The following is a 10,473-nucleotide window of genomic DNA, read 5'->3' on the forward strand; positions in this document are numbered from 1 at the left end:
ATTATACGCAACGCAAGTCAAGCGGGGCCGCGCTCGGCGGATTCAGAGATGGGTGTTAATGAGTAAATCGTTTCAAGGACATGAGCATCACACTCCATGAATTTCACAGCGTCGTCTCCGACATGTGTCAGAGGACTGGGAAAATAAAGGTCAGTGGCCAGATGAGAGAGTCTTATGCCAGATGACAGATGCAGCCATACTACATTACATCTATGACAACACATGGGGTCAGGAGCAGCGTTACACATTATGAACACATCAATGCAGCGCTGGCTCAACAAACATGGTCTCCTGCGGAGATCACGGGGAGCCGAGCGTCACCTATAGGAGCAACAGACTGACCTGACCAGTGTCCTGTGGTCGTTCCAGACCTATCCGTACACGTTTCGCTGACTGGCTTAAAGACAGTCTCCCATCCACTGGTGGCGTATCTCCAACTCTGCGACTCCAGTATGAGCGTCCTCTGCGTGCCGAAGGCAATCATGAAGCAGTAGACCACGTGGTGAAGTTGGCATCCGTAACCGCAGCCTTTGTTAATGTTGCACACTAGTTTCTTTGCTTTGCTGCAATCCTTTGGGTTCTATGTGAAAAAAATATATGTATAACATAAAAATTCTACATAAAAGCAAAAAGTCAGTAATCTACCATGGAAAATTCTGTTTTTCAGCCCCTATTGGATGAGGCATCGGGGACAGTGGCTAACTTTTGGTGTGAGATTTTTATCACAAAGTTGTACCTATTTCGAGAGCTCAAGCCCTTTAAGAGAAGGGTACAAGTCCATGGCCCCCCAGTATTTTAAGGGTCCCAACCAATAAATAGCAACTATTCCATACACAGGAGCCCTGGCTCCACCAAACACTGTTGTGTTCGCTACGAGAGCAGTTGCCAGACTTCGCCGGTGGTTTATCTATTGGCAGTCCAAAATCAGAGATGCCACATCCTTCTCTCCACCGACATCTGCGAGAATACCTAAGGATATAAGACATTGTAGATGGTTGTATCTTACAACTTCATGGGAACAGTTTGGGGAAGGCCCTTTTCAGTTCCCAATGACCGAAGGTCCATAGAAGAACATGACCGGCCACTCACACCCCACACAACACCTTTAGGATGAACAAGAACAAAGTTTGTGAGCCTGGTCTTTGCCTCCAACATCCATGTCTGATCTCACAAATGCTCTTCAGGATGAAGGGACACAGACACCTCCAAACTCTTGTCGAAAGAGCACAAGCTGGATAGACTTCATATTATGGCGGTGTAATGTGCAGTGTGTCCATATGGAGTGGTGGTTCATCAGTATTTTGGACTTGTGCCACCTCCACTGGGGCTTGTTTGCATCCTGCAGAACCGGTCGGTGTTTTATCCATGTCTAGTAAGTGTGGCCTTTCTCTCGGTGTTACATAATCATATACGTGATGGAAATACACATTACTCTACCTCTGCTATCAGTTGTCATTGAATATTCCTTACGGCAATATACGATCCTACTTGTAGAGTCTCATGAATAAATCAGGTAACGTGAACCTTGGGACAAAAACCATCCCGGTGCTGATATCACGGAGCTTAGCATAGCCCATGGGGATAGCACAATGCGTGCCTTATCATTTACCTTAAGACCACAGAAAAAAAAAAATCACAGCTCGGAAAACGTAAAAAAAAGCAAAATTATCACCGTAATTGGGGTAGAATACATCAAGTTCTAGGTGGCACTCAAATTTCAATGGTGCTCGTCCTAAATATAAGAACAATACAGACCGATACTCCAATGTTTTAGATAAAGAGATCTTTAAAGAATGTATTTCTAAAGATCCTTTATGATATGCTAATGAGCGCAGGGACTAGTCACAAGGGCGTTAGTTTCCTTGGCTAGTCGGCCCCCTTAGCATGTTAGCACACCCAAAGCGCAGCGTCAGAGAATGGTTGTTCTCACCTCTCTGACACTGCTGGTTTTCGGCTCAGTGTGCATAATCAGAACGTCTCCAGACTTCTGGTCATGCGCACTACACCAGTTTGAAGCCGGGATGCGTGCACCTGGCTTCATAGTGCCCATGACTGCAAGTCAAAGACTTCTGATCACGCGCACTGAGCCGATATCCAGCATCGGGAGCTTGACTGTCTCTCACACTGTGTATTCATTAGCATGTTAGGACGCCCACAGGGGCATGTTTACATACTAAGGGGGCCAACTAGCCAAGGGAACTAATGCCCTTATGACTAGTCCCCTCGCTCATTACCATATGATAAAAGAGCTTTAGAAATACCTTTTCTACAGATCTCTCTATCTATGCTAGTGTATACAGGACGGTTAGGCAGGGATTAGCAATATACACCCACAACTGCTCCTGGTTCTGGTGCATACAGGACCCGACAGGTTCCCTTTAATACCCTTAATGTTTTATTATTTCGTATGTTGGAAAACTGCGAGTCAATCTGACAAAATCCCTCTTATTCGTGACTTGTATACATATTAAAAATGTAGTATAATCCTCCTGATATAGCCATGTCTCTTACCTCATATGCAGGGCATTGTTGTACCTGAGGTACCCATAGTTCATAGCCATGTCTCTTATCTCATGTGCAGGGCATTGCTGAACCTGAGGTACCCATAGTTCATAGCCATGTTTTTTACCTTATGTGTACAGCATTGCTGCATCTGAGGTACCCATATAGTTCATAGCCATGTTTCTTACCTCATGTGTAGAGCATTGCTGTACCTGAGGTATCCATAGTTCATAGTCATGTCTCTTTCCCCATGTGCAGGGCATTGCTGAAGCCGAGGTACCCATAGTTCATAGCCATGTCTCTTACCTCATGTGGAGGGCATTGCTGTACCTGAGGTACCTATAGTTCATAGCCATGTCTCTTACCTCATGTGGAGGGCATTGCTGTACCTGAGGTACCCATAGTTCATAGCCATGTTTCTTACCTCATGTGTAGAGCATTGCTGTACCTGAGGTACCCATAGTTCATAGCCATGTCTCTTACCTCATGTGCAGGGCATTGCTGAACCTGAGGTACCCATAGTTCATAGTCATGTTTCTTACCTCATGTGTACAGCATTGCTGTACCTGAGGTACCCATAGTTCATAGCCATGTTTCTTACCTCATGTGTAGAGCATTGCTGTACCTGAGGTACCCATAGTTCATAGCCATGTCTCTTACCTCATGTGCAGGGCATTGCCGAACCCGAGGTACCCATAGTTCATAGCCATCATGTGCAGGGCATTGCTGTACCTGAGGTACTCATAGTTCCGACCAAATAACTTGCTATGAGTGGTCGTAACTATAGCTACCTCAGCTACAGCAATGCCATGCACATGAGGTAGTAGACATGGCTATCTCAGAACTATAGTACACTTCTAATTGGAGGTATTTTCTAATATTATTATTACACCTACATATTGGGCTAGGAGCTTGCAGATGGGAGTACCCCCTTTAATGTTACCAGTGCCACATCACTGATTCTCATATTAACTTATAGACGAAATTAGGAACCAAACAATGGGATTGTCTTAATTTTAACAAATATGGACATATCTTTTTTATGTGACATAAATAAAACTCGTGAAGAAAACAATATTTAATATGAAATGATTAAGTATATAATATATGTATTTATGGTAATCTGCATCTATATTTAATGATGGATGGCTTCCACCTCTCCCATGACTGTTCATTACCTGTGTTTAATTAACCATGTTAATTATTTGGGAGGTGACCGTACACAATAAATGAAGACTACTTAATAATATGAAAAGGTTATTGCTATTTATAAGTTTGTGCCAAGGCGAAACAAGTCGCATCTGTTTAGTGATATTATATATATATATATATATATATATATATATATATATATATATATATATATATATATATATATATATATATATATAGAATAGACAAGCACAATAGGGCCTTATCTGAGAAGTGGGTGACCTGATCCTAATGGCTTCAGCAGCCCCAGAAAATGGAATGAGAAGGGTTAAAACCACAATGCCATTTCAAAAAGGGAAAGCGATTTATTAAACGCGTTTCGCAGTGGATTCTCCTTCAGGAGTATACACTCCGAAACGTGTTGACACTGTCACATGCGGTTCCACATCCCTTCACTTGTTCGAGGCACAAAATGACAGCAATTCTCAGTAAACCTGCTGCTTTTTACTGGAATCACAGTACAACCGCTCTGCTGTAATAAGCAAAAAAGATGCTCTGAAGGCCGGGAGACCTCCCTAATGAAGATCTGGAGCATTCTCACTCTTCATCTGTGCTCCTGGGGAGGATGGATTGGTGATTGCAGATAGAGTAGGGGTAGAAGAAGACTAGGAGGTAATCAGAAATCCCAAGTAGAAACTGCCCTAATACCAGCCATGCATTACGGTGCAATTTCTGGGAATGATGGTGTGAAGGACTTAAAGGACATGTGCTGGACACAGGACCTTCACCCCGAGAATCGCGCATGACAATGGAGGATGATAGCTCACCCTTCTCTTTCACTCCCAAGTCCAACAAGGGTATAATTGTGCAAAAGGTTCTTCTGAGTCAGGAAGAGTAATTTGGTGTTAAAGCATTTTACTTCCTATGGGGGAAAGGTTGGGAAGTTGGAGGATGACGAGAGGGAAGTTGGAAAATGGCACAGCCAGCGGAGACCGGGAGGGAAGTTGGAAAATGGCACAGCCAGCGGAAACCGGGAGGGAAGTTGGAAAATGGCACAGCCAGCGGAGACCGGGGGGGAAGTTGGAAAATGGCACAGCCAGCGGAGACCGGGAGGGAAGTTGGAAAATGGCACAGCCAGTGGAGACCGGGAGGGAAGTTGGAAAATGGCACAGCCAGCGGAGACCGGGAGGGAAGTTGGAAAATGGCACAGCCAGCGGAGACCGGGAGGGAAGTTGGAAAATGGCACAGCCAGCGGAGACCGGGGGGGAAGTTGGAAAATGGCACAGCCAGCGGAGACCGGGAGGGAAGTTGGAAAATGGCACAGCCAGCAGAGACTGGGGGGAAGTTGGAAAATGCCACAGGCAGCGGAGGATGGGAGTAAAAAAAAATGCCGCAGACAGAGGAGGGCAGACTAGAAGTTGAAGGATGCCACTGTCCGTGGAGCACGGGAGAGAACTTTGAGAATGCTGCTGTCAGCGGAGGACAGGAGGAAACTGGAGGATGCAAAAGCCAGCAGAGGACAGGAGGGAAGTTGGAGGATGCTGAAGCCAGTGGAGGACGGCATAGAAGTTGGAGGATGACATGAGAGGATGGGAGGGAAGTTGAGAAATGCCAGCACAGGACAGGAGGGAAGTTGGAGGATGACACAGCCAGTGGAGGACGGGAGAGAAGTTGGAAAATGCCGCTGTGAGGTGAGGATGGGAGGAAAGTTGGAGGATGCTGCTGTCAGGGGACGACGGGAGGAAAGTTGGAGGATGCCGCTGTGAGGTGAGGACAGGAGGAAAGTTGGAGGATGCCGCTGTGAGGTGAGGATGGGAGGAAAGTTGGAGGATGCCGCTGTGAGGTGAGGATGGGAGGAAAGTTGGAGGATGCCGCTGTCAGGGGAGGATGGGAGGAAAGTTGGAGGATGCCGCTGTCGGGGGAGGATGGCAGAAGTTGGAGAATGCCGCTGTCGGGGGAGGGTGGAGGATGGGTGTAGCCACTGGCACAAAGGAAGGAAGTTGGAGGATGCTGCTGCGTTTTGTGAAGGGTTGCGCAAGGGACTGAGGCAGCTGCCTGTGGGCGCGGTACTTCCGGGAGAGAATTTGCCCTGCACTGTGGTGGTCGTTCTGTCCTGACAGTTGTGAGATTGTTGTGCTCACATTACTTACTGTCATTGTAGAGAACTATAAAGGAAATGTTCTGCTAAAACTTGGGCGAACCTTTAAAATCCCTGTCCCTGACAATGCCAGTGACTTGTGCAGCATTGATATGCCCACTCATTAACACACAAAAGCTAAACATATTCTAAACACAAAAAAAAAGGAGACGGGGACTAAAGTAAAAGTTTCATCTTGGTTTAGTTCGTTAGCTGTATCTCTCTTTTAACTAGATACCAAGGTGACCTTGTGCGGCGCACACTGCATGCATAACACTGCACGGTGTGCTTACATATGCATGAAACCCTTGATATGAGTCCAACTGGGAAAATGTACCAGCAGCATTGCAAATAAGAGCACTAAGATGGCTAATGGCGGCGGGATCCTGCCGAGGGTCCGCTCTCAAGATAATGAAAATTGTAGGGTTACAAATATTTACCGCAATGGAAATCAGAAAGGAAAGCGATGCCGTGCGATTCAGGACGCCGCACGTTTCGCTTCAAATGGGGGCTCGTCTTTAAAATAAATAATGTATTAAATCTTCATAATAATCGGTATTGTTGGATACTTGCAGTTTGTAAATACAAGAAATTTTGCTGTTTACTGCTTTTTTAAATGTTAAGCCATTCTTGTTATTGACATGTTTGTTTACTGCCTGCTGCCTTGGAGACAGACCACAGCTGCTATACACAGAACATTCACAGTGCTTACAAGCTGTTTTGTATTGATTTTGTAAGTACCCTTTTGAAGCTGGCCAGGATCTCTGGAGTGTACGGTTACCCCATAATCCAGGCAGCTGTAGCACAGTGCTTACAAGCTACACAGCAGCAGTAGTCGGTCTCCTAGGCAACAGGCTGTAAACAAAAGAAAAAAAGGGTTAAGAACCGCTGCAAATTTTAATAAGCAGTAAATTGCAAAAGTGCTTGTTTTTACAAATACTGACAATTGCCATGTATAAAGATGGTGAAAACTAGTTTAAAAAAAATGGTTGATGAGTGTTTAAAGCGGATGTGTAATGCGGGCACCCCCCCTTGAGAGGGGGAAATATAATATCTCTACCACACAACATAGATGGGCTAGATCCACCAGATCTGCTTTAACCTAATGGTTCCCACTAGATTTCCTTAAAGGGACTGTAAGCAGATCTCTGCAATGTAACCTGAAGACAGCATGCTGCAAGTGTTAAAAACACCTCGGTTACTTACCGGTAGCCGGTTTTTCCAGAACCCATGACAGCACCCTTATAATCACGTGGTGCTGTCATGGGTGAGGGGAAAACAAAAACTTCAGCCCTGTGTCTGTTATCTCAGTCTTTTTTTTTTTTACCTGCAATGTTAGCTTAAGCCTCTTATCTTTATCATTAGTGGGTCTCAGCAGTGCATGAGTTAGGCTGAAGTCACACGTAGCAATGCACCAACGATCCCACCAGCGATCCGACCTGGCAGGGATCGTTGGTGCATCGCTACATGGTTGTTGGTGAGCTGTCAATCAGGCAGATCTCAGTAGCGACCAGCCACCAGCGACTCCTGTAACAATGCTTCGCTTGGTAACCAGGGTAAATATCGGGTAACTAAGAAAAGCGCTTTGCTTGGTTACCCAATATTTACCCTGGTTACCAGCATACACCGCATACAGGATGCCCACGCTGGCTACCTGTATACGTAGCTAGGATACACAACTGGTTGCTAAGTAAAGCGCTTTGCTTAGTTACCTGATATTTACCCTTGCTACGTGTGCAGGGAGCCAGCGCTAAGCGGTGTACGCTGGTAACCAGGGTAAATATCAGGTAATCAAGCAAAGCGCTTTGCTTAGTTGCCCGATATTAACCCTGGTTACCAGTGTACGCTGCTTACACAGAGTCGGTGCTCGTTGGTCTCCCGCCATGAAACACGCCAATGTGTGCTGCACAGCGGGAGACCAACCAGCAAAAAATGAACCAGCACTGTGTGTAACGATCAGAGATTTCACAGCAGGGGCCAGATCGCTGCTCAGTGTCACACACAGCGAGATCGCTGATGAGGTCACTGCTGCGTCACAAAATCTGTGACTCAGCAGTGATCTCGCTATGTGAGAAGTACCCCTAAGGCTGAAGTCACATTATCGTATGGCATCCGATGTGAGAGCAACAGATGTGATATAATAATGACCCCCAGCTCAGGCTCTGCTGTGAGCGTGAGCTGAGTGTCATGCGACTGTGACCCAATTTTGCAATCGGATCACAGCTGCGGAGTAGAGGGTGGGTGTTGCAGAGGATAGGGAGGGGTTAATCTCCCTATCGCCTCCATTGTCAGCCTGTGCATATATCGCACTGCACTCTGATAACACCCGAGTGCAGTCCGATATTTCTCTCGCAGCACCCCTCAGTGATTAGTAGCTTCTGTCTATGGAAATTTTCACTGAAACCCTGGTGTAGGCGGGGGCAACTCCCAGAGCTCCGCTACATCTCATATCTTTCACTGAGTCAGAATGGCTGCACCCACTAATCTAAGTGATATATCACTGAACTCGGGGCCTCGTTGCCCACATCATGCTGCTCTGAAATGAAGTAGCAAAAACCTGCTGACAAATTCCCTTTAAGGATGGCCCAGAGAGGGGACTTTAGGAAACAACCATTTCTTTTCAGGCAGTAATGATTATGTGTGGAGATAGGGAATTTATTTACTTCAATTTTTATGGTCATTACAAGTAGGTGTGGCTCACAAGTTCCACAGGGGCGTGTCTTTTGGCGGCTCTGCATAATTACTTTCTATGCCCCACCCCCTTATTAAAAACACAAAGTTGTACTAACTAAAAAGCCACATATCTTGGAATTATATGGCAGATTTTAAATAAGAAATGTGCAGAATAGTCAGGGGAGCAGCAGGAGTAAAATCGCAGAATCTGAGCCACTTGTGAACTGGTGACAGGTCCTCTTTAAATTTATAAATCTAAAAAGAAAAAAAAAAAAGTGACAAGTAGTAATGAGCTAAATTTACGTTTCCTCTACTTCAATGATGTGGAGAGGTGGTTAGCAGTGGACGCGGCCATGTTAAAAACTTTACTGCAATTTTCACGCCGGGAGGCATGAATCCAACTAATATTAATGACACAGAAATAATGTGAGGCCGTCAATCACCTGTAACACGAGCTGCCTGGGAAAAAAAAGGAGGCCGAGTTTTATTTTTTTGTTACTTAGGAAAGGGGATCAAAAACCTAATTTCTCAGGCAGATTATTTCCTTGGACTTTAGAAAAGAGAAATAATTGCGTAGTACTGAACGGCTTTTTTTTTTTTTTTTTAAATTATTCTTTTTTTTTTGGTCAATTCCTGTCCGAGGTGGCGAGTTATCGAAATATTCACCTGTATGAAGAATTAGGGGTAAAGAAAGACATGAGCCCCTGAGCAAGAACTGTATATGGGCACTAATGTGTCTGCAAAGTTGCTTGCTGCTTTGGAGGTGCACGTGCGCCCCCTTTATCTCTTGGGCACAGGTGGCACCACTGATGGGTTTGCACCCCTCCTGGATATTACAGTAACAGGACCCAGGCAAGAAAGAATATGGCCCAAAATTGGGGAAACATTGAGACCCTCCAACCTGAGCAATTACACTGTATACAGAAAAGGGAAGAACCATTACCTGGACATGGGTGATCCGCCGCTGCACGAGGTCCGTCAAGTCTTTGGCCTCTCTTTCTCGCCAGTCGCCTGCACCATCGGTCTGACTGAGGTAGTAGAGATCTGTCATAACTGACCTGTCAATCAGAGGATTACATTGTAATAACGAAGCCTGATACACAGAGCGCGCGGGGCGACCCAGAGCGCGCAGGAGACCCAGAGCGCGCGGGAGACCCAGAGCGCGCGGGAGACCTAGAGCGCGCGGGAGAAACTAGTTTGAAATGAAAAACAAAACAAAACACAATCATGAAACATGACTGCCTGCTGTGGACTTAAGGCAGAGACTGAATGAGCCGTATGATCAGCGGTGACGTTACTCAGGTAACTTGCGGGCACAGTTGGAGGTGCCCATGGCTCACCACCTCTGACCACAGGTAACTTGACTTCCGGTGAAGTCATTGAGTTTAATGAAGTCACCTGCGGTCAAAGGTGGAGGGCCGTGGAGACCTTCAGCTGTGCCCGTAACATCACTGCTGATTGCTGCTAGGTCTCTGCCTGAAGTCTGCAGCAGGCGGTCATGTTCCATGATCGTGCGCTATGCCTTGCATAATCTAGGAGAGCTGGAGTCAGTGTGGGACCTCGTGTAGATTACGTTGGACCTGAAGGGGTGTTTTAGGGGTTACGTTGTAAAAGACTGTGCTTTTTGTCTTTTATTTCAAATTAAAAATTTTTTTCTGTATTCTGCTTCTCGTAGGCATATCTTTGTCCACCCTTTTAGATATCTTTATTTTTTTTTTAATAAAACCTTGTATCAAAAAGGAGCACAGTGAAGAATTTATTGTACAGATTTTTACAAAAATGCCACAATTTCTACAGTAGAAAGAGACCACTAAAATCAGTCATAATTGACATGTTTCGCAAAAGGCAAAACTGATTCTTCAGTGCCTTGAGACATTACCTAATGTGCAATACAAAAAAAACCTATTAACACCAATGCAACCCTTTCAACAGCAAAAGAAGCCATGTGCTAGGTGCTCCAAAATTCAATCCAAGCATGTATGCCATGAAAAGCTGCATTATCCCGCAGT

The 10,473-nt window shown here is 45.5% G+C and overlaps 1 protein-coding gene across 1 annotated transcript in view; it reads right to left on the minus strand.

The window, feature by feature from the left end:
- Positions 1–342: 342 nt before the first annotated feature.
- The window catches only part of LOC142282578 (alpha-(1,6)-fucosyltransferase-like), a gene marked incomplete at both ends in the record, with an annotated part of 15,946 nt that continues 5,815 nt past the window's right edge, over positions 343–10,473 (minus strand). The window contains 2 exons of the mRNA XM_075332996.1: positions 343–580; positions 9,408–9,522. Of these exons, the coding sequence (XP_075189111.1) occupies positions 343–580; positions 9,408–9,522 (353 nt within the window). The remainder of the gene's footprint in view (positions 581–9,407; positions 9,523–10,473) is intronic.

Source organism: Anomaloglossus baeobatrachus, unplaced genomic scaffold, assembly GCF_048569485.1.
Source record: "Anomaloglossus baeobatrachus isolate aAnoBae1 unplaced genomic scaffold, aAnoBae1.hap1 Scaffold_5123, whole genome shotgun sequence".
Taxonomy (NCBI): domain Eukaryota; kingdom Metazoa; phylum Chordata; class Amphibia; order Anura; family Aromobatidae; genus Anomaloglossus; species Anomaloglossus baeobatrachus.